Source organism: Hyla sarda, chromosome 2 (genome assembly GCF_029499605.1).
Source record: "Hyla sarda isolate aHylSar1 chromosome 2, aHylSar1.hap1, whole genome shotgun sequence".
NCBI lineage: Eukaryota > Metazoa > Chordata > Amphibia > Anura > Hylidae > Hyla > Hyla sarda.
Genome location: NC_079190.1, coordinates 307,155,085 through 307,182,303, shown reverse-complemented (window position 1 = coordinate 307,182,303; position 27,219 = coordinate 307,155,085). Strand labels below are relative to the sequence as shown.

Genomic DNA, 27,219 nt, shown 5'->3' with positions numbered 1-27,219 from the left:
AGAGGAAGATGGAATTGTGGGATTTGTAGGCAAAAAAAGAAAAGTCAAACAGGAAATACTAGTTCACAAAAAGCTATCCACAGTGTTATGGTAATCTCACAACATAGCCATTTAGCCCCAAGACAAGCGCAGATCCTTCCTAACCATGTCCATTACCGTCTGCCAGTCACGTACTAAAATCACCTTATGGTGGATAACTCCTTTAAAAAAGTTTTCGTGTACAACACCAGCTGGTGAGTACTTTTGGCTGTTTTTTCACAGTATCTAGGCCCTTAAGATTTTATCAGGAACAAAATGATACAACACTTAAATGTACGTATGTGGTATGCACTTCTGAGAGCAGAAAAATGCGCTACAGTATGCTTAAAAAAGTTTTTGTGCACAACACCAGCAGTAGACACCAGTGCTGCAGCCCACAGTCGCTGTGTACTACAGCCAAAATGTCACTTTCTCAATCTCACTCCCTTCCCTATCAGTGCTTCTAGGCAGGATTTGTGCTTGAGCTGAATTGCTGCTGTTCTTCTGTGCACCACACTGCTCTCTGATCCTCTCTATAATAGAACCCTGTAAGGCTAGGTTACCACTTGTTTTTTTTCTGGCAGTTTTTGGAAAATTGCCACTGCAGTTTTTGAGCCAAAGCCAGAAGTGTATTCAAAAGGAAAAGGACATATAAAGGAAGAACTTACACTTCTCCTCCCTTATGGATCCACTTCTGACTTTGGCTCAAAAACTGCAGTGGCAGTTTTCCAAAAACTGTGGAAACCTAGCCTAAAGAGTGACTGGGAGGTGGATCCCTGCTGTTCTTCTGTGCAACACACTGCTCTCTGATCCTCTTTATAATAGAACGCTGTAGACAGTGATTGGGAGGTGAATCGCTGCAGTAAGAATGCTTTTCTGTGAAAAACAAACTGCTCTATGTCCAACAGAATGCTGATTTGACTAGGAGGTAAATCGCTGCTGGAAAAAGCTTTCTGTGTAACACACAGTGCTGTCTGTCAATATCTATCTCTCTGCAGTGTAAGGATGAAGTGACTGGCCACAATATGGCTTCCGATTATATAGGGCTGTTATATCACAGGGGTGACATCCTGCATGTGATTAAGGGTAATCCCACCTACCTTCGTTCTTGCCTTCCCAGGATTCCTTGCCCCATGTCCTCACATGTGGATCCGCCATTTTAGATGCCCTGGAGCCTGGACCGCACTAAATGGAGTTTAATGAAGCAATTTGCGCTATAGAATCATGACGATATTCACATTCATAACAAATTTGGATTCATCAGATTCGATCATCCCTAATTGTAACACAGAAAAACGTAAGAGACAACCAAAAACCAACAAGGAGAAAAGTAAATACTCATAAGATTTGCCTTGTATAGTCACATGACAGTAACATTATTATTAAGTTTAAACTAAGGGCACCAACATGGTGCACTCTGCATTCCTTTACTGTGTGTGTGTGTGTATCTGTATTTTTTTATATCATTTTAGTAGGTATGTCACTTGTTTGCAGTAATATGCATGTGTTTTAATATTTCACTGAAGGGTTAAGCGGGCAGGTCCTGCACCTGTTAAATGTGAGCACACAGGGTGTGTTTACTCAGGTACGGGACAGCACTATATAAACTAAGATGATTCCATGGGAGAGAGGAAGGAAAACACTAAGAAAGCAGAAAGAGAAAAAGAGAAGAAAGGATTGTGAATCAACAAAAAGAAAACAAGAGAAAAGGGGATTAAGGTAAAAAAAAAAGGCACACGGACATACAAAAGAGTAAGGTAGTAGACAAAGCAAGTAAAATGGAAATTTGATGAGAGATAAGAAACACAAGGAGAAAGAGAAAATAAAGAAGAGAGAAAAATAGGATAAGATGAAAAGTTTTTGATGATAAAGATAAAGCCAAAAAAGGGCAGGTATACCATAAGGTATAAGAAGGAAAGTGAGAAGGAAGAAGAAAGTGGGTGAGACATCCTTTACACCAGGGACACGTGTCTCTTCCAGGATTCAAGCATCGTCAGCGAGAGACAGAGGGAGGAGAGAGAGACTTAGAGAAAAAGAGGAGGGAAAGGAGAGGACTGAAACGCTGGCTAAGAGAAGGAGATAGTACAGAGGTATAACAGAGGTGTCAAAAGAGTTGACATAAATGACACTATAAAATCCTGCAAGTGACTCTCATTTTGGACAGGTAATGCTTTAACTACAAATTGTAAGAGGGGAGTATTTCAAAGCTTCCTAAAGCTTGACATCTGGTGATAAAATGTTATACTATTTTGTCAGCTGTATTGTATAAGTGAGTACTGTCATGTTTTGGACCTATGTTGTTGTTTTACATTAATCTTTTGCCCAGTTTTTGGTAGGAGTTTTTGAACATGATTCTGTAGAATTGGTTCCATTTCTGAGATTATGTTATTTATTATTAAGGGATAAAAGGTGGGGATCAATTTCAGGATTTTCAGTCTGTTCCTAATAAATCCTATAATTGTGTGACCAACTGCACAAACTTTCTTAAGGGAAACGTCTTATTCCATCCAAATTATAAGGCCAGTAACTGGAGCAAAGCAAAAATTCCTTGTTGTGACATTAAAATCGACAATATGAGGCACAATACAGGATATAATCATAAGAGTTTAGCATGTCACTGTTTGTCCCTTGTGATTCCATGTGTCATGGTGTTGTGTACAGAACACTCTGTTCAAAGTTTGCTAGTTTTCATAGTGTATCCAAGACTTTTCCTAGATATTATAGGTCAAACATTTATACAGCATTACTTGCCATCTAAAACTATACATGTATTAATACTGTTTACCTGTATGTGTATTTGTGGGTAAAATTTACAGCACTGGCAGTTAGTTATTAGATATGTTTTAAACGTAATCTATTTTCTATCTTTACTTTACATTTAGAAATAAGGCCATCATTTTGTTGTGCATTTTCTATGGTAATACTTTTCCTTTTTTCTTTACTTATGCTAGATAAAATGTTGCATAGAACTCAATTACTCTACTTTATAAAAGGGTATTAAAGTGTTAAAGCTAATATATGCTGTAGGGTAAACCATTTGACCTCAGAATAGCCATGGTTGCCATTCTCCATATTTTACTTCATGGAAGAAAAGGCTTTCATTATCCAGAGCATGGTCTCTTTTAACAGGCTTAAAAATATCTTTATCTCTGTTCAACGACTGGAATATATGGGATTTTAGTGTTTTAAACACAACTTAGCAACATATATAGCACAATTCCAAGTGACCCAAGCAATTATCTTGTGTGAAGCAAGCATTTTCTGTCAAATGTCAAATTCTATCAGACCGATAGAATCTAACAATATGTTCCATCATTGGTTGTATTTATATGCTATAATAAAAGAGTCCATTATATGGTATGATAAAAAAATGTAGCTTATATGATTTGTCAGTGAACCCATGTTTCCATGACCTGCAGAACAAGCTAGGTTTAACCTGGCTAAGCAAGCAATCATGGTTTTAGACAAACAAAAGCGTAATACATATCTATTTGTGTGTCATATACATCACTTATGTGCAGCAGTGAAACAGAAACTGTCATGGCCAGACTGCTAGGTTAAAGGGGTACTCCACTGAAAAACATTTTTTTTAAATCAACTGATGCCAGAAAGTTAAACAGATTTGTAAATTACTTCTATATAAAAATCTTAAATCTTTCTGTACTTATCAGCTGCTGTATGCTCCACAAGAAGTTCTTTTCTTTTTGAATTTATTTTCTGTCTGACCACAGGAACTGTCCAGAGCAGGATATGTTTGCTATGGGGATTTGCTCCTGCTCTGGGCAGTTCCTGACAAGGACAGAGGTGTCAGCAGAGAGAAATGTGGTCAAACAGAAAGGAAATTCAAAAAGAAAAGAACTTCCTGTGGAGTATACAGCAGCTGATAAGTACTGGAAGGGTTAAGATTTTTTAATAGAAGTAATTTACAAATCTAAGTAAGTAAAGGTAGAAAAAATGGGTGGGCACTGCTAGAGAACCACTATGCAGGTGCAGCAATCAATGTGTTCGGGTGTATGGCTGGTATATGGTGCTGGACAATCAAAGTGACAGTCTTTCATATATAGTAGAACGAAGATAGAAAAATGTCCGCACTCACCATGCCATATGAAATGATTCGCTGTATTGGATTCTTCAGATTTCCATAAAAAAGCATAACACAGAAACACCCGAGTGCAGGGAGGGGGAGCAGCTCCGGGTAAGGAGACTAGGAGCGGCTGTCAGGAACAACAGCACCGTTTCGCGTTATTCACGCATCTTCCGGTTTACAAATCTGTTTAACTTTCTGGCACCAGTTTATTTAAAAAAACAAAACGTTTTTTAGTGGCGTACCCCTTTAAAGCCTTGTACATATATTGGCTTTGTACAGGACCATAATGTGTAGGCATTATCTTCAGGAGTTAAAAAAAAAATTCTATATGAAATTACCAGCTTATGGTGGTATAGTCGGGCTGCAAAGATTTACTTGGATTTGATATTATTGCTACATACAACTTGGACATTGTATGGAACTATAAAATGGCTTGGTGCATGAGGCTTTAATTTTTACTTTCTGCAGAACTGACTGGCAAAAAAGTCAGGGAGTGAAGTTTTGTAACTTGATTTTAGTAAAATGCGCTAATTATTTTTCCCTAGAACTACGGTATTTGTTATGACAGTGTTATTTAATTTTATTCTTTTTTTTTTTTTTTTTATCTTTACAGCATGTATAAATTCAATTCTCTAATGTATGGCATTCAACCCTTCTGATCAAATAATATCGAAAAAGCATACAAACTTAGTTTAATAAAATAAACCAATGATATTGCCACCTTAAAATCTAAATTATTGCAATTATTTTAGATTGCATCTTTTGAAGCTCTTGACTGCTTATAAATGACCTGAAGGCGATATTATGGTTGGATTGACTATATTCTTGGCTTTATAAAAGGGACTTGCCACCTGCAAAACATAGAACAATCTTCCGATTAAGCTACTGTCACTTGGATAGAAAATGTTTATGTGTTTGTAAAATGGTGTCTCTACTTTCTTCTGTCATTTGCATACCAATTAAATTACCTAGAAACAGAGGAAGCATTTAAAGTGTAGCTATCATTTCAAAAGACTTTCAAAACCCCCCATAGTTTTGTTAGATGAACCCCTCAGAGTAGTGTCAAGGTGATTTTAGTTCTCTTACTGTTATTACTGAGTCTCTAAAAGTATCCTTCTTGGTGCATAGCTATTTCCCATTATCAAGTTTCAGGGGGCAGGACCAGAGCAGGTCTGTTTTCCAGCAGAACTCACACAGGTTCTTCCTAACCCTTAGTTGGCTGGCCAATAACAGCAAAACACACTGTGGGAGATTTATCAAAACCTGTCCAGAGCAAAAGTTGCTGAGTTGCCCATAGCAACCAATCAGATTGCTTCCTTCCTTTTTCAGAGGCCCTTTTCAAAATGAAAGAAGCCACCTAGTTGCTATGGACAACTCAGCAACTTTTCCTCTGGACAGGTTTTGATAAATCTCTCCCATAGTCTTTACTGCTATGCAATTACATAGTGCTGATGCATTGGACTGAACAAGCTGGCCTTTTGCCCCAGAATTATTTACAGTAAACTACTATAGATGGCAAGTGAAGGGAGAAGGGGTTACTGATGCATTGGTTTTGCAAGGTTCTATGTGGGAAGAAATGAAAGAAACAGCAGCAGGGCAGGAGGGAGAGGGTTACATTAAGCACTAATCTGTTACTATGACAGCTGTTGTTGCTGCTGAAACAACAAGGAACCCTTGATTTACCTTTTAGGGACAGTGTGGATCCTCTGGAGACATGCTCACAGTCAGTTTGTAGGTACCAAGTTTAGCCCCCCCCCCCCTCATATAGCACTAACTATTCCCATACCCCACTCACTGTGTTCTGTCTGGTCTGTCTGTTCTTAGAGATGGATTAAGCTGAACAACAGCCATTAAATGGCAGATAGCAAAGAAGGGAAACACCTGTCATGCACTTTCAGTCACTATGCAGATGACTAATGTGAGAAATGTATTTCTTGTAGAGCACCATAAAATATGTTTGCTCTATTAAGGGTAAATAAGATATATATGGAAAGTTTGAGTATTCTTTGAATATTCTACTGCATAAAAATCACAAGTACTTACAGCCGCAGCCCTGTAAAAAGGTGGCACCCTGGTGGAATATTGCAAGTGCATGTTTTGTAAAATGGATGATTTTTAATGTTTCACTCACACAGAAGCACAAAAAGTATGACAGTGGTATAAGCACTTGGATGTTATAGCTCACACTTTGCGGGTTAATTCTTTGGACAAGTTGCATAATGTCAACTAGAAGTTCAAGTTTTCGTGCCCTGTTGCCAGTGCCCACAGGACTGAGAGCAACGCCACTATTCTCCAAGAGGGTCAGGTTGGGCTCAAGATGGTTTATTGTTACAAGCAACTGTATGTACCTGAAAAGACTGGCAAAGGCCACCCCATGTCAAGAGATCCACCTTGCTCTCCAATGCATAACTATGCCAAAATATGCAGTGGGAAAGTCTGACAACCATTCCATATATGCTGACACTGGATATGAAAATGCCTTATTGACATCTGGAAAAATTTCATTTTATTCACAGTAATCCATCTGTACAGCATTTTTTTGCATTCCTTTGGATCAACAAAGTAGGGTGATAGGTTGAACTTGATAGACTCATGTCCTTTTTTAACCTTATGAACTATGTAATTATGCTAGATTTAGCTGAATGTTAGCTGAATGTTAAAGGGGTTATCCAGGAAAAAAAAAAAAAAAAATGTATATGTCAACTGGCTCCAGAAAGTTAAACAGATTTGTAAATGACTTCTAATAAAAAATCTTAATCCTTTCAGTACTTATGAGCTTCTGAAGTTAAGGTTGTTCTTTTCTTTCTAAGTGCTCTCTGATGACACGTGTGTCGGGAAACGCCCAGTTTAGAAGCAAACCCCCATAGCAAACATCTTCTAAACTGGGGGTTTCCCGAGACACGTGTCATCAGAGAGCGCTTAGACAGAAAAGAACAACCTTAACTTCAGAAGCTCATAAGTACTGAAAGGATTAAGATTTTTTAATAGAAGTAATTTACAAATCTGTTTAACTTTCTGGAGCCAGTTGATATATATAAAAAAGTTTTTTCCTGGAATACCCCTTTAAAGTGTTAACCCACACTAAACCCAATACACTGGGTTATATGTGGGTGAACAGGATTACTACCTTCAGTCTGGAACCCGGTCCCTCTGAGGATCAGCTTCTATTTTCGCTGAATTGCGTGCTGGAGGTGGGCCCACCAGTTGGATTTAAATATTCATGGTCGCTGGTCACTTGAGCGCTTGTGCCTACTGAGTGGTCATGTGACCAGCAGCCTTGAATATTCAAATTCACGAGGCGGGCTTGCCTCCAGCAGGCCCGGACTGGCCTACGGGATACTGGGAAATCTCCCGGTGGGCCGCTGGCCCTGGGGCCACTTTGAGATGTGGCTGCGTGCTTTTTTCCCCCCTCCAGCGGCCGCCAGGGCCAGATCCTCATTGGTGCTCATAGGCCATAGCAGTAGATCATGACCCCGGAGCGGTGGTCAGAATACTGAAGAGGGGCAGTAAACAGGCATACAGCCTCCAGCCATACACTGTATATGGCTGAAGGCTGTATGTCTGTGTGGGGGCTATACTGCACCTAATGTGGGGGAACTATACTGCACATAATGTGGGGAACTATACTGCATATAATGTGGGGGACTACACTGCACTTAATCTGGGGGAACTGTACTGTACATAATGTGGGGAACTATACTGCATGTAATGTGGGGGACTACACTGCACTTAATGTGGGGGACTATACTGCACCTAATGTGGGGGAGCTATACTGCACCTAATGTGGGGGACTGTACTGCACATAATGTGGGGGACTATACTGCACATAATGTGGGGGACTATACTACAACTAATGTGGGGGAGCTATACTGCACCTAATGTGGGGGACTATACTGCACCTAATTTGGGGGAACTATACTGCACTTAATGTGGGGAACTATACTGCCAACCTCATGTGGGGGACAATACTGCATTTTATGTGGGGAACTATACTGCACCTAATGTGGGGAAGCTATACTGCACCTAATGTGGGGGACTATGCTGCACCTAATGTGGGGGAACTATACTGCACCTAATGTGGGGGACTATACTGCACCTAATGTGGGGGAACTATACTGCCAGCCTAATGTGGGGAACTATACTGCACCTAATGTGGGAGAACTATACTGCACCTAATGTGGGGAGCTATACTGCACCTTTTATGAACAAGAAAATTACGACGTGATGGTATAATGACGCAACACCATGGGAATGGTATGTAATTTTTCCAGGGCTGGTTTTCACACCCGGTCCGGCCCTGGCCTCCAGTGTGCAATTCAGCAAAGATAGAAGCTGATCTTCAGAGGGCACCAGACTGAAGGTAGGTATGTTAGTCAGAGATCCCGCATCTGTCTCCTGTTCACCTGCACTATTTTCCAGTGTATTGGGTTTAGTGTGGGTGAACAGGATGACCGTTTTCCTTTAACATCTCCAACTTCAGAGTCTGTTAAGCTTGCTGTGCAATGTTTCAAAAACGACAAAAAAGATAACTGTAAAATATTGGTACCTGCCAAAAAGTGTTCCCAACTCCAGGGTAGTTTTTTTTAAGATGGACCAATTATTGGCGATAAGAAAAATCAATCCTTATGCAACAAATTAATTAAGAATGACATTAAAAGATAGAAAATTCAAACAAACCTTTAATAAAGGCAGAATTGAGTAAACAACAGAATTGAATTTAGCATAAAATTGAATGGTTTTCCAGTATTTTTGTTGGGTATTTTTGAATAGGTTATGCTTAAGATGGTTTTCAGCTCTTGATCAAACCTTCTATGCCACAGTAGGTGTGGAAGTCTACCCCCTTGCCCCAACCTACTCAAATTTTTTAGCAGAGTTGGACACTTTTTACTGACGTCCTACACCTATGACCATGAGGTGATTCAAGCAATTAGAGTTTTTTAGTTTGGGACACTATCTCTTTAAAGGGGTACTCTGGTGGAAAACAATTTTATTTTATTTTTTCAAATCAACCGGTGACAGAAAGTAAAACAGAATAGGAGGTGATTAATATGAATTTACAATGAAATGTGCTTTTTAATGTGTATGTTTTATGTATACTTTTGTGTTTTTACCGCATGTTTTTTCAGTGTGAATATGCCTCAAGTAGGGAAAAATGGGAATGACTTTTATTTGGACCTCAGGTGTCCGTTGTTTTCTAAAATGACCTCCTCCCTTCACCTCATCTTCCTGTTTACCTTGAACACATGTAAAAAGATGTAGCTATTTTGTTGTATGATTAAAGGCGTACTCCCGTGGAAAACATTTTTTCTAATCAACTGGTCCCAGAAAGTTAAACAGATTTGTAAATTACTTCTATTAAAAAATCTTAATCCTTCCAGTACTTTTTAGGGGCTGTATACTACAAAGGAAATGTTTTTCTTTTTGGATTTCTCTTATGTCACGACCACAGTGCTCTATGCTGACATCTCTGTCCATTTTAGGAACTGTCCAGAGCAGCATATGTTTGCTATGGGGATTTTCTTTTGCTCTGGACAGTTCCTAAAATGGACAGCAGAGGTCAGCAGAGAGCACTGTGGTCGTGACATAAGAGAAATCCAAAAAGAGAAACATTTCCCCTGTAGTATACAGCCCCTAAAAAGTACTGGAAGGATTAAGATTTTTTAATAGAAATAATTTACAAATCTGTTTAACTATCTGTCACCAGTTGATCTAAAAAAATAAAAAAAAGTTGATCTAAAAAAAAAGTTTTCCACAGAAGGCTGGGGTGAGCTGGTTTTGGACTTTCTTTCTACATACACCAGTCACATGCAAGGCACTAACATTGTATAAATTTCTTATTGTGTTCAGGTCAATATGATATTTGCATATGTCTTTCAAAAGTGCTGCGGAATATGTTGGCGCTATATAAATAAAATTATTATTATTATTATTACTATGAGACAGGCATAAGTGATAGACTAGTGTAAATTATTATAGATACCCACATTCCAATAAATATTGTTCCTTCAGATTTTCTACATAGAAATTCTTCGGAATGGGCAGCAGTGGGACAAACCTACCCAATGTTACACACACACATTTGGAGCTGCAGGATTCTTCTCTCACTAGCCTGGACAAGCCTCTTGAAGAAGGGGCGACTGGGTACTACCTGCCATTTTGTGACATTCTATACAGTGGTGATGGAGGAAGCTGGCCTCCTAAAAATCTAGTACCAAGTGGACCCCGAGGTGAAGGGCAAAAAGAACCTGAACAGTGCCCTGTTATAGATAGTCAAGGACTTCGCCATGAACTGGAGTACCAAACTTCATTACATCTTGAGGATCATTCCCTTGAACAAATGCAAACCATGGTAGTGGGAGAAGTTTTAAAAGACATTGAGACTGCTTGTAAACTTCTTAATATTTCTGCAGGTGAGTGGCATTTTATTCATAGTTTATTATGCTTATTGATATTGGTAATGTTTTTATGAATAATATGCTTTTGTTTGCCAAAATTTATAGCAGTTGAAAATTTATACATGAGAGTTGCAGGTTTTTTTAGTACATTTTGTTGGACTGCGCTATCATCCAGCTCTCCTGAAAAGACTTTAATAGGCATAACATCCTTTTCCTCCAAAACCCTAAAAATGAAAGAGTAATCAGGCCTAATGTCTGTTTCTACTGTAATTAAAAAGTACTTTCCCAAAGTTACTGTAAGACTGGTATTCTTCAGAAGCTGCTATTTATTTTTATCCCTATGGTCATTTTAAGTAGAGATCAAGTGATAAGAAAGTTCTTAAATACAGATCATAAGAAAGCAGTATGACAGTGTAGGCACAATTAGACCACTTAGCATCTCAATTATGTCTGTGCTCTCATAATAAGGCCCTATTATGTATAGTAATTACCACAGGGTCACTTATTGCTAATAAATAAGCTTGTTTGTCATCTGATCCCATATAATGTATGGCCCTACGTATCAACATATGTCTGCAGCACGTCTCCCTGTGTAAACATGGGATGTGCTGCCAACAGCAATGGAAGTGAACAGTCACATGAACAATCTAGTTATTCACTCCCAATAATTTTGCTATGTAAAGGATCCTTTTAATGACCACCAATAAACTGGTACATAATTAATTGCCACTTCTATTGGGCTGTCATTAACCAGTGTTAAAGGCGCCTCAGCCAGGCTGGGTTCACATAACGTTTTTACCAATACGGGACAGCATACAGCTGGGGGGAGCTATAACCTTGCGCTCCCATATCCCTGCCGTATGCCTGCCGTATGCCGCCATATGTAGTTCATTTCAATGAGCCGACCGGAGTCAGCTTTTTACTCCGGAAGGTTTTCCCGCGGCACCTAAAACCGTAGTCGACCACAGTTTGAGGTCGGGTGGAAAAACCACATACAGGGCAAAAATGAGCCGACCGGAGTTGGCTCATTTTCACTCCAGTCAGCTCATTGAAATGAATTACATACGGGCGGCATATGGCAGGGATACGAGAGCGCAAGGTTTTAGCTCCCTCCAGCCGTATGCGGACCCGTATTGGAAAAAACGTGATGTGAACCCAGCCTTAGTTAGTTTTGCAAAAAAGATACACATACCTAACTCAGAAGCAGTCAAATTTTTTTAACCAAGTATTTTTTTTATTTCTGACTTCATCTACTCCACCATTCATGTACTTTACTTCCACCAGAGGGTTCCAGTTTTTATGGAAATAAAGCATCATCATTGTATATTGAAAGGTTCTACCATTTTCTAATACACTTTGTAATTCCTCACTTTAAAAAAAAAATATTTTGTCAGTAAAAGGTAACATTTTTATTCACATGCAGAAAGTAGAAACCTTATACAGAACTAATACTTATTACATATGAGTTTGTAACAATTGTATCAGTCTGTGAACAAAACAACCAGAGTTATAAGAACTATAGTCTGATATGTTTTATCCACACTGATAGCTTAAAAGGGTACAACTGTGGGAAATTATTTTTTAAATCAACTGGTGCCAGTAAGTTAAACAGATTTGTAAATTACTTCTATTTAAAAATCTTAATCCTTCCAGTACTTAGCTGCTGCTGAATGTTCCAGAGGAAGTTCTTTTCTCTTTGAATTTATTTTCTGTCTGACCACAGTGCTCTCTGCTGACACTCTTTTTTATTATAAAAATACAAAACAATTCCAAAAAACAAAAACACAAAACAAGCTTAACCAGCTACAACAGAAATGTAAAATAAAATAAAATCCTGCCTAACCGGCCAGCCCAGCTTTAATAAATTCTAAAATATACCAAACTACAACTATACTATACCTATACACCTAAGCAAACTATGAAATTCACACTCACACACATAACATAAAAAAAAAAAAAAAAATTTGCTCAACTTGGCTAATTAAATGAAATAAATAAACCAACATAAAATTCAGCACCACCTGGCTATAACTCAAAATCATCCATACTTGGGAAAAAAATAAAGAAAGAAATAAAGCAACAGAAAACATAACACACGCATAATCTCTAAAACTAACAAACACACACACACACATATTGAGAATGAACATAACAACAGCACAACTTGGCTTATCAAAAAATAAATAAATAAATAAATAAATAAATAAAATAAAAAACGGTTTTTAAATAAGTTATATATACACAGACAAAAAACACCTACATATAATAATAATAATAATAATACATAACTACAACTGGTCCGACTGCCCTTTTCTTATGGCTAATGCAACAATAAAAAACAAAATACATAACACAATATACCAACAAATAAATAATATAAAACAATTTACATACAAATATAATAAATGTGCCTCACAAAAATACCTACAAAAACCCTAAAATAAATCCTACACTAAAACTGTGCCCTCTCCCACACCACCCCTCCTGTACATGGGTCAGTCCATAACCGTTCGTACAGTTCTTAAATCCAGTCCTTAACTGACCCATGTCAGATCCCCTAAGGAGAAAAAAAAAAAAACACCCACATATACCCCCTCCCCACCTAGCACTCCAACCAACCAACTAAATACAACCTTATCTACAAGACCACAACCCAATTTAGGCCCAAGTTCAGTGCCTGTAAGCCCTTCATACCATATCAGCTGTAAACAAAACAAAAAGCTATGGTGCACATGCAACAGCTCACCACCAGGGAGAAGGATGGCAGATCTGATACACTGAAGAAATGTAAACTCTTTCCCTAACTCCCCCTACTATTCTCCCTAATTCTATCCCTTCATCAAACTGACCCTACTATCACCCTATCTCTATCCCTGTATGCCTGTCCCTAACCAAAATAAAGGTACTCTACCAAAAAGGTCTAGTACCTAGGGCACATGAAAGGAAAACCCTCGCCATAGGAGAGAAGCCCTACTGTTACCAAGACTGCCATACTCCAAAGACCTGATATTCCCGAGGTGACCGGTGATGTTCCTACAGACCTCCACCTCGGAGAGGACTTTCTGCTGGGTGGACACTAAACACCGTGCATTCCACGTGTGATATTTAACCACTAAGCTGACTAAAAATAAAGTGCCCCGATCTCGGCCACCGAGGGTCCTGAATGCCCCATAAGCCCACTCCGGATAGGTAAGGCCGGCAAGTTGACTCCAGCCAATGGAAGCGCCCACCCAGTTGTAGACCCCTACGTTAAAGGGACAATGAAGCAGGAAGTGGTCCATGCTTTCCAGCGTGTCCACACACTCTTCTCGGGGACACCCCCGGTCATCAGAGTTCCTGTACTTCAGGTTGTCCCTTACACCTAGCTTCCCCTGAAAACAGCGCCAGGCCAAGTCCCAAAACTTCTGGGGGATCCTTTTCAAGTTTAAAAGATACAACCCCACCCTCAGATCCCGACCTGGGCAGTCCCTGAGCGCCAGAGGCTTCTGGAAGTGGGTCAACAGAACCCGTTTGTCAAGGAACTGCCTTGACTGGGTCCTGATCTCCCACACTCCCAGACCCCACCGACTTCAGAGTCGGGGTAGCGTAAGCCGGAAGATATCCATGTGGTGTACGGAGGTCCGACGGTGTACCCACGGAGAAGCCCTCTCTTTCCAGAGGTTCGAGATGTTAGCTTTCAAGAAGGTGTTGGTTAAGAACACCACAGGGTTTACCATAGATAAACCCCCTAGTCTCCTCGTACGGTACGTAACCTCCCTCTTGACTAGGTTCAACCTGTTCCCCCATAACAGTTGGAAAAACAGGCTGTAGACCCTAGTGTAGTAAGCATCTGGCAAGATACATACACTGCCCAGATAGATAAACAAGGGGAGCAGGTATGATTTGATCAGGTGCACCCTTTCCCTGAGGGTCATAGACCAACCCTTCCACTGGTTCACCCTCTGAGTGGCATCATGGAGCTTACCGTCCCAGTTTTTGGTGGAATAATCATCCTGGCCGAATGTGATGCCCAGAATTTTTGCTGAGTCTTGGGGACCTGGGAGGGTGTCCGGGAGATCAAACGTGGGATCCCCCCCTCCCAGCCAGAGACTTTCACACTTTTTCCGGTTGATCTTGGACCCGGATGCCTCCGAGTAGCGCTCCACCTCTGACATCACCACATCGACCTCCTCCCTCGAGGAGACGAAAATAGTGACATCATCAGCGTACGCCACCACTCTCTGGGCGACATCCGGCTCCACCAGACTCATCCCGACTCCCGCCAACGGCCCACGATCTACCCTCCGGACGAAGGGATCAATCACGAACACGTATAAAAGCGGGCTCAAAGGACAACCCTGACGGACTCCGGACCCCACCTCAAAAGAGCGGCCAGACCACCCATTCACCAGTGGGAAACTCTCTGCCCCTGTATACAAGATCTTAAGCCAATTCACGAAAGTACTCGGTAAGCCATACCTCAGGAGGACGGACCAGAGGTACTCGTGGTTCACCCGATCAAATGCTTTGGCCTGATCCAAGGACAGTAAGTACCCCTTCCAGAGACCCGCACTACTCCGCTCCACTGCCTCCCTGACACTGAGTACAGCACTTAAGGTGCTTCGGCCTGGAACAGAGCAGTGCTGAGCCCCCGAAAGGAGCCGGGGTGCAAACTTCACCAGCCGATTAAACAGTATCTTGGCCAGAAGCTTCCTGTCCGTATTGAGAAGAGCTATGGGCCTCCAATTCTCAATCCGGCTAGGATCTTTACCTTTTGAGAGAAGAATCAGGGCCGACCTCCTCATTGACTTTGGCAGAGTGCCCGAGGAGAGACACTCATTGAATACCATGGTCAAGAGGGGAGCTAAAGACTCCTTAAAGGTCTTATACCACTCGGATGTTAAGCCATCCGGACCTGGCGACTTCTTGGGGGCGAGCCCCTCAATCGCCAGTCTCACTTCCTCTTCCCTGATATCTTCTGCCAAAACATCAAGAGAGGGGTCTACCCCTGGCTCAGGAATGGTTTCAGCCAGGACATCCTGTCTCGATCTAGATCCTTCCTCCCCAAGAGGTGCAAGTAGAAAGATCTGACGACCTCCAGGATCCCTGATCTGGACCGATTCAGAGATCCTGTACTATCAATCAGTCCTGAGACTACTTTACTACTCACTGACATCTTGCAGTTCCTGTAAGGGTCGGGCGAGCGGTACTTCCCGAAATCCCTCTCAAAAACCAAAGATGCGTGCCTATCGTACTGACACCTCATCAGCAAGGACTTCACTCTTGAGATATCATCACGGCTACCTCCAGTCGAGACAAGAAGCTCGAGTTTCCTCATCAGACCCTGATACAAGCGATACCTGTTCAGGGACCTGAGGCTCGAGAGCTGGCGGAAGAAGCCTGCAACCCGCTTCTTGAATATCTCCCACCACTCTGACTTACTACTACAAAGGCCCAGTAAAGGTACCTGACTCTGAAGAAAATCCTCAAAGGACTGTCTTATCTCTGCTTCCTCCAGGAGGGACGAATTCAGCTTCCAATAACCTTTACCCATCCGGGGGGTCTCTGAAACATTCAAGGAAAACAAAATCATACAGTGATCAGAGAACTCCACCTCAACCACGGACAATGCGGAAGAGACGGCTTCCTCCTTCAAATAAAACCTATCTATCCTAGACCTGCGACTACCTTGATGATAGGTGAAACCCACGTGGCCTGAGGGGCTCCGGATGTGGGCGTCCTCTAGGCGAGCTTCCCTAACTATATTATTAAGGACCACACTATCGCAATCCAGCGGACCATTGGAGCATCTCCTATCTTGGGACCTCGTGACATTATTGAAGTCCCCTCCAAAGATCACCTGCCGGCTTGTAAAAAGGAAGGGCTTAATCCTCATAAAAAGATTTTTACGGCCCAGCTTAGTTTGTGGGGCATAGATGTTTGAGCTGGAGCTCTTGTCCCTTCATGAGGACATCTAAGATCAGGCACCTCCCCATTTCTAACTCAATAACCCGTCTGCATTCAACCGGAGCGGTAAAAAGGACCGCCACCCCACTATACGGCTCAGCCGCAAGAGACCAGTGGGAGGGCCCGCGCCTCCACTCTCTTCTGGCTTTCACCAGAGAGGCTAGATCTGACAACCTGGTCTCCTGTAAAAAGAAAATATCGGCTTCAACACGGCCAAGAAAATCAAAGCCTGCGAATCTAGCCGTATCAGACTTTATACTGGCACAATTAATAGATGCTAGAGTCAGTGGGGTGAGTGCCACCATCATGGGTGATTGAGTTAGACGGCCACACCTTTACTTCTGCTTCCCCTTCTTTTTCGCCCCCTCATCCCCTGAAGAAGAGGAAAGGGCAGGACCACTTTTGGACCTTTTCTTAGATTCTGATTGGTCCATGTGGTCCCCGTCTCCATCCGGCCCCAGTCTAGCCTTGCCCTCCGAGGAAGATGCCTCCGCAGGACAAGGCCCAGTTCCCCCCAGAGGCTCTCTCATCCTAGGCACCCCGCCCTCACCTTCCCCCTCCAAGGAGGGGGAGGAGATGGTATCGAGGACGAGGTACCGGTTTGACAGGTCAATCAGAGGGGGGGCAGTCAGGCTTCCGTTTTGGACCTGGTCCGTAGTACAAGGCTTAACAGAGGGCTCCGACCTCTTCTTTCTCCCTTTCCTTTTGCCCTTGTCTTTCTTTTTTGGCCTCTCCCCACTCTCCTCATCCACACTTTCATAGTGGGAGGAATCAGAAGGGTCGGCCATTTTGCCTTCCTCTCTGCGCAGCCTCCTGATCTCCTCATCCAGCACGTTCTACCCCAGGGCTTCAGTGGTTACAGGGCCAGCTTCAGGAGCAGGGGCCGGAGCTGCCCCAGTCACCTGGGCACTCTCCAGCTCCCTACTCCTCCTACGATTTTCCTCCCGCCTTAGTTTGGCGGGGCCCTTTTTCCTCGTCACTAGCCCTGATATGCCCCCATCTCTGCTCGTACCCTCCCCAGCCAGGGCAACTTCACAGCTCTCCCTGGCCGGAGCGGCCCCAGCACGGGCGAAGGCGCTCGGACAACGGCTGAAAGGGTGCCCGAGGACACCACACAGGTGGCACCGGATCTGTCTGCAGGATGCAGCCAGATGACCCACCCCACCACACAAAGCACAAACCTGTACAGTACAGGCTGCACTAAAATGGGTGGGGCTACCGCACCTGTGACAGACCTTAGGCTGCCCCTGGTAAAAGACCTGGATTCTGTCACGTCCAAGGAAGGCAGCTGACGGAATGTGGGCAACTGTACTACCTGAACGCTTGAGTTTGACGGAAAACGTCCAGGCCCCAGACCAGATCCCGTGCTCATCTAGATTTTTCTTGGGCATGTCCGTCACATCCCCATACCGTCCCAGCCAGGTCATGATGTCATAGCAGGAGAGTGACTCGTTACAAGTCAAAACGGTCACTTTCTTGACTGAGTTCTGACGGGAAATAGCCTTTACAGCAAAATCCCGCCAGCCGGGCTCATTCTTCGCCACTTCGTAGTTCGACCAGAAGAGTTCGAGACCCTCCGGTCGAACAAAACTGATGTCAAATTCGGATGAACCATAGGGGTGAATCAGGGCAAAGATATCACTCGCCCTGAATTCCATCTGGAGGAGGAGCTCAACCACTTTAGCCCGAGGCGGGCACACAACCTTGCCCCTCCAAATCAGACGGACCACGTTCCTACGGTTATTGTCCTGCCCGGGTGTCGGGAGGGACCAGACCACCTCCCCATTCTGCTCTCGGAATGCCCCCAAACCGTGCCTCTCTATCCAGAAAGACAGGTCGACCTCACCCCTTCCCTCTACCTGGATTGACCTACGTAGAGCCTCCAGGAGGCGCTGCTGCAAGTGACCCCCGGGGCCGGATGAGCATAGCTCCTAGGAGCAGTCACTACCGGGGGGGCAGCCGAACCAGACCCAGACTCAGACCCAGGACCACCATTCACACCACTACACCCACCAACATTCACACCACAATTCTCATCATCCATACCAGACTTTGTATTCATACCACCACTACTCCCACCATTATTCACTCCACTAACACTCCCACATGCACTCTTCTCATTCACAACACTACCACACCCATCATCCTCACCCCCTACACTCGCGTCGTGCCTAACATATCCTGGGCTGGCTGGGACTTGTAGTACTGCCGGTTTTAACAGTCTTTTTTGCTGGCTTTGCTGTTGCTGGGGTCGACTCTGATGGCTCCTCCTCCATGGGCGATGTTACTGCCTGAGCCTGGGGCTGCCCCTCCGAGCGCATCCCAGCTCCTTCCACAACGCCATCACCATGTCTTCCCGACTGCACGGGCTCTGAGGCTGGCACTGGCACTCGGACACTCTCCCCCCTCACAGGAGAGTGCCCCGCAGCACCCACAGAACATACAGACCGACCGTTTTCCACTCCCGATGCCCGGACACTCCCCCCCCCTCACAGAGGAGTGCCCTGCAGCGCCGGTAATGTCCACGGCACTCGGGGGACCGCCCCCCAAGCACACAGACATATCACTTATCTGGACACTCCCCCCCCCCTCACAGGGAAGTGCCCCTCAATGCCAGCAACACCTGGGGAACCGCTCCCCGAGCAAACAGTAGCATAGCTTGCCCCTGGTGCCTGGACACGCCCCCCACCACCCTGGGGCACTCCCGCAGCACCAGGGCTGCTCACCTTAAGCCCAATAGGACTTGCTGGCTCTATAGCTTCCTCTGCCGTCTTGGACGCCATGCTGTACCCCCCTTTCTGGCCCTGCTTCACCACAGAAATGGGGACTGGCAGTTTGGGGGGCCCAGCAGTCTGAACCAACTTTACAGGTGGCCCGGACTGCTGGAAAGGACGAAACACATAAGTCACAGTCTCCTGAACCTTCTGCCTTTTCTTCCTTTTCTTTACTAGATCATCTTTACCGAGATCCTCACCAAAGGTAAAATCCTCCATACGGGTAGGGGACTCCTGCTGTATAATGGCTTGCAGCAAACCCCCACTGGCCAGCTCCTCCTCACCGCTCTCCTCTGTCTCCCCATCACTGGAGGGTAGCGCCACCTGGGCGGGCTCAGGGTAGCTATCTTGGGGGGGCTGGGGGTCACACACACTAGGGGTGGCATCCATTTCACTTCCCACAGCCGACTCTCTGCCATCTTCCTCCCCTCCTTCCTCCTCACTGCTCTCCTGAGGGCAGCCTGCACCATACTTCCTTTCCTTGAATCTCTCCTCATTAATCAGTTTTTCTTTTAGGAATCCTGCCCCCTCAGAGATTTTTCTTTTGGCCTCCTCCACCTCCGCCACCTCTATCTTCAGAGCCCGCACCTGGGCAGTGAACTTCTGCCTCTTACCTGTAGGGCCCTGGTCAGCCTGGTAGCGGGCAAATCTCAGGTCCTCTCTCAGACTCCTCAGCTTCCTGCCCAGCTCTTCGTACTCCGCCATCTTTGCTTGTATCCTTGAGCCATATGGCGCCAATGACTCCCTTGGTCCCCGTGCCCCCCATTGCTGGGGTTCCGGGGTAGCAGAAGGACCGCTGGTCTTTGCTGATGCCTTATGTCCCTCTGATCAGGTCGGGGGAGTGGGCTCCACATTTCTGCTGGCCCTAATGGAACGTCTCACCCCGACCTTGAATCCGGCTGTAGACACTTTCTTTCCCCCTCTCGCCAGCCGGGAACGAGAGGTAGAAGCCCGAGGCTCCATGCAGGAAAGCCCTCCCAGGGAGCCTGCCACGCTCCTGGGAAAGCCCGATGTAAAAACCTGCTTCTCTGCCTGGAAGTCTGGAGAGCAAATGGAGCCACACCCGACAGCTGCACACACTGAAACCACAGGATGTGCTCTCTGCTGACACCTCCATGTCAGGAACTGTCCAGAGCAAGAGAGGTTTGCTATGGGGATTTTCTCCTGCCCTGGACAGTTCCTGAAATGGACAGAGGTGTCAGCAGAGAATTCTGTGGTCAGAAAGAAAATAAATTCAACAAAAGAACTTCCTCTGTAGTTTACAGCAGCTGATAAGTACTAGAAGGATTAAGATTTTTAAATGGAAGTAATTTATACATCTGTTTAACTTTCTGGAACCAGTTTATTTAAAAAAAAAATGTTTAACACTGGAGTGCCCCTTTAACCCCTTAGGTATAATAGATGTAAATGTACATCCTGGTGCTCTGGTACTTAATGCACCAGGATATGCATTTGAATCCTATACATAAAGGGACCACAGGAGTGATCTTGCTGATGTCTGCCATTCACTCTTCAAATGTCATGATTAATACTACATGGACACTATAGAGATCTTTCTAGTGATCTTTTTGCACGTATACCAGTAATTATGACAAGTGGGCATCTGCTATGTCTTGAGGAAAGAAGGTTTCACCATCATCACAGACTGTAAGGGCAGTGAGACTATGAAACTCTCTGCCCCATGATGTTGTGATGTCTGACTTGAAAAACAAGTTCAAGATGGGCCTGGATGTTTTTATTTTTTTTGCGAAAAATATAATATTACAGGTTATAGATACTAGATTTATGGGAATAGAATATTGATCCAGGGATTTGTTTTAATTTCCATATTGGAGTCCGAAAGGAATTTTTCCTCTGTCATGGGAAATTGGCATCAGCCTCATGGGGGTGGGAAGTTTGCCTTCCTTTGGTTTAACACAGTAGGGTTTTAGGTTGAACTCAATGGACTCTTTTTTTTTCAACTTTACAAACTATGTTACTATCATGGGATCTTATTATTATTATTGTCGTATTACGGGGGCATGGGGAGACTTATCAGACCACCCACGGCATGACCAAAAGGGTCTTATAAGCCAAGATGGCGGCCAGATGTCCCCTTACCTGCTTCCTGACGTTCTGCTGTGATTTCACTTTCTGGTCTGCCTTATGCCATACCAGAGAAAGAGATCACAGATAATACTGATCAGTGCTATGCCTTTGCATCACACTGAACAGTATTAGCAACCACAAGATTGCTATAAATAATTCCCTATTAATGTATAATAAATAGGTTAAAAAAAATCTGAATAGGCCACCCCCCCCCCCCCCAATAAAATTTGAAATGGACCCTTTTCTCATTTTACAAATAAAGCGTAAAAAATGTAATAAGTATATTTGGCATCAGAGCTAGCATACATGTCAGAACTATTAAAATATAATGTTCATGATCCCGTACAGTGATCAACGGAGTAAACTTTAAAAAGAAAAAGATTACATCCCAAATTACATCCCAAAAACACTTAACAAATAGTAATTGCATACGCAAAAGTGGTGTTAATAAAAACTAGAGATCAAAGAGCAAAATAAGCCCTCATACAGCCCCCAGCAATTTTAACTATAATTATTTATTATGTTAAAGTAGTTTTTTTTTTAAAGCAGTAAAATAATATAATGGGTATCATTTTAATTATATTCACCCACAGAATTAAAAAACAAATGTCAAGTTTACCATAAGATATACAGCATAAAAACAAGACCCTCCAAAAGATCAAAAGATGCAATATTGTGTAATATTGTATTGTATAATGTAAGGCCATGAATCTTGAATCCATAAATACCTCTTGTTTATTTATTGACCACTCCAGCGCCAAGATATCAGAGTTTAAAAAGATAGGCTGGGCTCCAAAGCCTAATTTTCATATCAGCTGCCAGAGCCCAAGCCCAGCTAAGTTCTGCCCCCTTCAGCACTTCTGTAACTCCCCTCTCTTCTATGGTCACCTCCTCTATACTCTGATTGACAGCTACTGCACTGTAACCTCTGTAATTTAGCATCTCAGGGGAACGGATTCTAGGTAAAAAAAAAAAAAAACTATACAGCCATGTCCTTACGTTATACACTGTAAAACCTAAGGATGACACCATGATGATGCTATTATTATTATGGGGAAAGTGGTGGCACTGTTACTGTGGATGCCCCCTGAAAACATTGTTCATAAAGGCATTCTAGTGGTACTAAAAATGAGGAACCCTGATGGTCCTTTTACTAAGAGTAACCTTATATGGATACTTTCCTGGCGATATTAAAAGAATCATAGCCTGCAAAGCAACATCATAGGAAATAATTGTGATTGCAGAAGTTCTATGATTTTACTGCAACTTGTTCTTGATTATTTGTTCATTTGGGTGATAGAGGCGTGAATATAGTAGATATCCCTTATTCCTGATGGTCTAGGGTAGCTATGGATAATATCTAATATCCCTAAAGGAGTAAGGTGGCCTAATGGTTAATGCCTTATATTCTAGGGAAGGGTTAATGTTAGTCCAGGGCAGGAAAATATATATCTCATAATTTTTTTTAATGAATGTAAAAAAAATGGTTTTCACCAGAGCCCGCCGCAAAGCGGGATGGTCTTGCTGTGGCAGTAATCCCCAGGTCGTTCCACCCGGTAGCGACTCAACTCCTCTGGTTCCTGAGATAGACGTGATACAGGAGGGATAGGCAGAAGCGTAGTCAGACGTAGCAATGGTCAGGGCAGGCAGCACAGGTTCTAAGGCAGTAGTCATGGGCAACAGGTCGGCAACAGGCAGGGTAACACTGGAACAACAGGGAACGCTTTCACAAGGCACAAAGATCCGGCAGGAGGCTGTGGGAGGAGAAGGTATTTATAGGCAGTGCACAGGTGAATGCCTAATTAAGTCCAACCAGCACTGCCTCTCACCTTAACCTTAACCCTTAATAACCACTTTGGGCCAGGCACCAATCACTGGTGCACTGGCCCTTTAAATCTAAGAGTCCCGTCGCGTGCGCGCCCTAGAGAGCAGGGACGCACACGCCGAGACGCCGGAGCGCTGCCTGGGGATACACGCTGTGAGCGCTCCGAGGCCAGCAGGGGGCCCGGAGCGCTCAGCGTAACACACATGGTCCTAAATGATACATTTTTCTGACGGAAGATCCGCCATGTGGCATAAAGAATTATGCTTAAACTTATTATTATTATTATTTCCCATTATGTCCCACCTGCAAGGTTGGTAGTCTAAGGTTATAACTACTACTACTTAGACTACTACAAATAAGAGCTATTTTATTTTAATAAAATGTAGAGGATATTGGCTGTATTTTACCTTTCACATATCCACATACTAGGCTTTCAGCTTGGTGCACAGTATTAGTTACAGTACATATACAAATAATGGGGGAGATTTATCAAAAACTGTCCAGAAGTTGCTGAGTTGCTCATAGCAACCAGAGTGCTTCTTTTATTTATTAGTAACCTTTTCAAAAGTGAAAGAAGTAATCTGATTGGTTGCCATGGACAACTTAGCAACTTTTCCTCTGGACAGGTTTTGATAAATCTCCCCCCATGTGCCTAAAAAAATCACTATTAACATTATAGATTTTACAAAACCATCTTCGATAATCTAATTGCTGAGATAAAAAAAAATATATAAATATCAATTTGCTAGAGAATAATATTTTAAATTTTTACTACAAAACAAAGGTTTTGCCATTAAAAACTGATCCTAATTTAGTGTTTCACATTCTTTTAAATTAGGTGTACATTCTCCTTAACTAATGGTCTACTTCTGCTTTGTTTTGCTTTTCAATAAACTTATAGAGGTATTGTAGTATTAATTTAAATGCACACATGTCAGTTATCTCTCTGGGGTATAAACTGTCCTATACATAAGATTCCCCTCCAGACATAGAATATTCAAAACATGTAAGCAGGAAAGCAAGTTTTACGGTTGGAGTGAGAAAATAGTCTGTTAGAGTTAATCTTCATGTGTTTTATTATTATACAGTTGAGACTTTTCTGGTATGTTTAAAAGTCTATGTAAACTTAAAGAATCTGTCTCATTTCTACGACTCCCTCTTACCCAAGGAGTCCCTGCATAGGTCCCTTACGCCTTTTGAACGTCTCTTTGTTATCTCTTCCTCTCTATGCCATTTTCTTTGGTTTACGGACTCGAGATCTTTTGAAGTCAGGCCTCCTTTTTATCCTGAAATGGGAAAGAGACCAGAAGTTGACATTCTATGTGGCGGACCTCAAAAAGATGTTTCTCTTAATCCATAACCATTCTTTGCCCTACAGGACACAAGAGTGTAACTGTCTCCAGGTAGTACAGATGCCTGGATCAGGTACATCATTTTTTTTTTTCATTTGTCCCAGATATGTTTTGGAGGAGCGACATTTGGGTAGAATTGTCCGATGCTTTGCTGTTTCTTAACTTAAGTGTTTGATCTATATAATCAGGTTTGTGTCTGCGCTATTACTCTTTTGCGGCACTTTTCAGGGCTACATGACATAGAGTCCCAGAATATTGTAAGTTTTCCCAAATTCCCACTAAGCTTGAGTTTGTAGAGGCTCTTAATCAGATCTGAAGGATAAAAGAAATGGTCTCCACTGATCTGGGTAACCTGGATTTGTTTTAGAAGGCTTGGTTTGCCTGGGACTTAGTCTACAGAAGTGGGACGGGCTGGGGAGTAAAGCTCATAGCTTCCACCTGTCCTAATGATTGGTGGGGGTCTCAGGACTGAGACCACGACCAATCAAAACTTTGACATCACTCTATGACATATCCAGAGTTTATGTTCTAAATGACAGGGACATTTTAAGCATTAACACATGTTATGCATTGTATTAAAATTCCATCTCTACAAGTAGTTACAACATGTACAAGGATACACAGTATCACATATACACATAGACAATCTGGCTTCACTAGAATTCAGCTCAGAAGGTCAAACTTGCTACCATTCTATTAGCTCCCTGACTATGTATATTGAATAATCTGATCTGTGTAATAAACATCTTTTTTTAATAGCGAGAGGTAAATAAGCCTCTGCAAGAAATTTCTGCCACTGTTTATCTTACAAGGGAACAAACAATTGGACAGTGTAAGATTTTCCCTTTCTACATTAAGGTACCCAACTCATTAGAAGCATGTCAGCCATTTTCAACTATTTTAGCTAGATCCACTGATGTAATAAGTATGGGAATGTCCAGACCCTCCTTAAACTCCCCTAATATAGAAGAGGAAGAAGCATCAAGCATGTTGGATTCAGCTTGGCTGATTCTTTGTCCCCACAGTGTATGGTAACGGCTTATTTTCCTTTCTCCAATGAAACCACATTTGTGTGGGGTAGTTGGGAGGAATAGCTGTTTGCCAAACAAGCAGTTGGCCAACAGTACCAAAACCAGAAGGTTTACCTGATATTTAAGTAAAGTGTGGGGACTGCCTAAGGCCTCTTTTGCATGCTAGGAGTTTGGTCAGTATTTTGTATCAATATCTGTAAGGGTGCATGCGCACCACGTTTTTGTTATACATTTCCCGTATACGGTTTCAAGTTAAAAAACCTATGGAACTGTATAGAAAACTGTATGCATTGACTTAACATTGTAAACTGTATGTCAAACGCATCATCCGGTTTAGTCCGTTTTGCATCTCATACGGTTTTGTCCAGTTTTTTACCCGTACCGCAAACCGTAGTCTACCACGTTGTTTGGTCCTTGTGGAAAACTGTATTAAATCGTATGCGTTTTTTTAAAACATGGAAGTCAATGGGAACCGTACAGAACTGTATGTGCGTACGGTTCCATCAGGTTTTCACCATACGGTTTTTGACTTTGCTTTTCTTCGCATTTTAATCAAACAAGTGAAAATTTATTCAAAATTGAGTGAAAAGTTAAAAAACGCATACTTTTTTTTCTTAAAAAACGGATGCAACTGGACATCATTTTTCAAACCATATACGGTTTTCAACCGTATATGGGTTAAAATTTGTCCACACTTTTTGATATAGTTTAGTCAGGTTTTAAGGAATCCGTTTTTCATCGAAAACCTGATACGGGAACTGTATTTCAAAATCGTGGTGTGCATGCACGCTAAGCCAAAACTAAGTGTGAGACCAAAGCATAAAAGAGGTATAGATCTTTTAATTTTAGTTTTTCTTTACTCATGTTCCACTTAACTGATATTAATATTTCCATGTGAAAGTGGTGTTATGGTATTATTCTAAAGTGAATGTTAGCATATTCATAAACCCTGTTCAGATCTAAGGATCAGAAATCAAACATGGCTACATCTGTCTTGTGTGAACTGACAGTATAATTTCCTTGTTTAATCTCTCTCTCTCTCTCTCTCTCTCTCTTCATATATATATATATATATATATATATATATATATATATATATATATATATAAAACTCAATGTGTTAGTGTGTTTGTTCCACCATCACTTCCAAACAGCTAAAGATATTAACCCCTTAAGAACAAAGACAATTACGCCTGTACTCCCCTTAAAGACCAGGCCTGTTTTTTTAAATCGTGATGTATGACTTTATTAGAGAATAGCTTTGGTAACATTTTGCCAATCACGATAATTCTGACCTGACATAGTTTTTTTGTCACAAGTTGTAATTTATGTACATAGTAAAAGAAGGCCAATATCATTTGTATTTTTTCTTTATTTTAAAAGCATTTTTTATTATTATATTTTATATGAATTAGAAGCCTAACAATTTTACTTGAAATGTTAAAAATGTTGAAAATTTTAAAAGTAAATTTTTGATGTGCTATGCAAGGTTTGCAGAAACTAGGGGAGGGGGTACAGTGAGTATTTTAACACCATTTTTTTTTTTTTTTTGCAGGAATTATTACAAAGTCAGTGTTAAAAATTCAAAATTAGTTTTCACAAATGCTTAATTTGTGCAACATATTTTTTGTACAAAAAATCTGATGATAACATCTGATATTGAAAAAAATGCACCCTATATTATACTGAGCTGCTCAGCCCGT

The 27,219-nt window shown here is 42.3% G+C and overlaps 1 protein-coding gene and 1 long non-coding RNA gene across 5 annotated transcripts in view; one reads left to right on the top strand and one right to left on the bottom strand.

Annotated features, from left to right (window-relative positions):
- Positions 1–2,072: 2,072 nt before the first annotated feature.
- The window catches only part of SPDEF (SAM pointed domain containing ETS transcription factor), a 44,450-nt gene continuing 19,303 nt past the window's right edge, over positions 2,073–27,219 (top strand). For 3 of the 4 annotated variants that reach the window (XM_056560664.1, XM_056560663.1, XM_056560661.1), the window contains exons 1-2: positions 2,073–2,182; positions 10,115–10,515. In XM_056560664.1, the coding sequence (XP_056416639.1) occupies positions 10,140–10,515 (376 nt within the window). In that variant the 5' untranslated portion in view covers positions 2,073–2,182; positions 10,115–10,139. Of the gene's footprint in view, positions 2,183–5,450; positions 5,504–10,114; positions 10,516–27,219 lie in introns of those variants that run through there. The other variant, XM_056560662.1, reaches the window with a different exon arrangement.
- Positions 22,692–27,219, bottom strand: part of LOC130357910 (uncharacterized) — an 83,423-nt gene continuing 78,895 nt past the window's right edge. Inside the window, exons 2-3 of the long non-coding RNA XR_008889320.1 lie at positions 24,297–24,419; positions 22,692–23,062 (exon numbers count right to left, since the gene is read on the bottom strand). This is a non-coding gene — a long non-coding RNA (uncharacterized LOC130357910). The remainder of the gene's footprint in view (positions 23,063–24,296; positions 24,420–27,219) is intronic.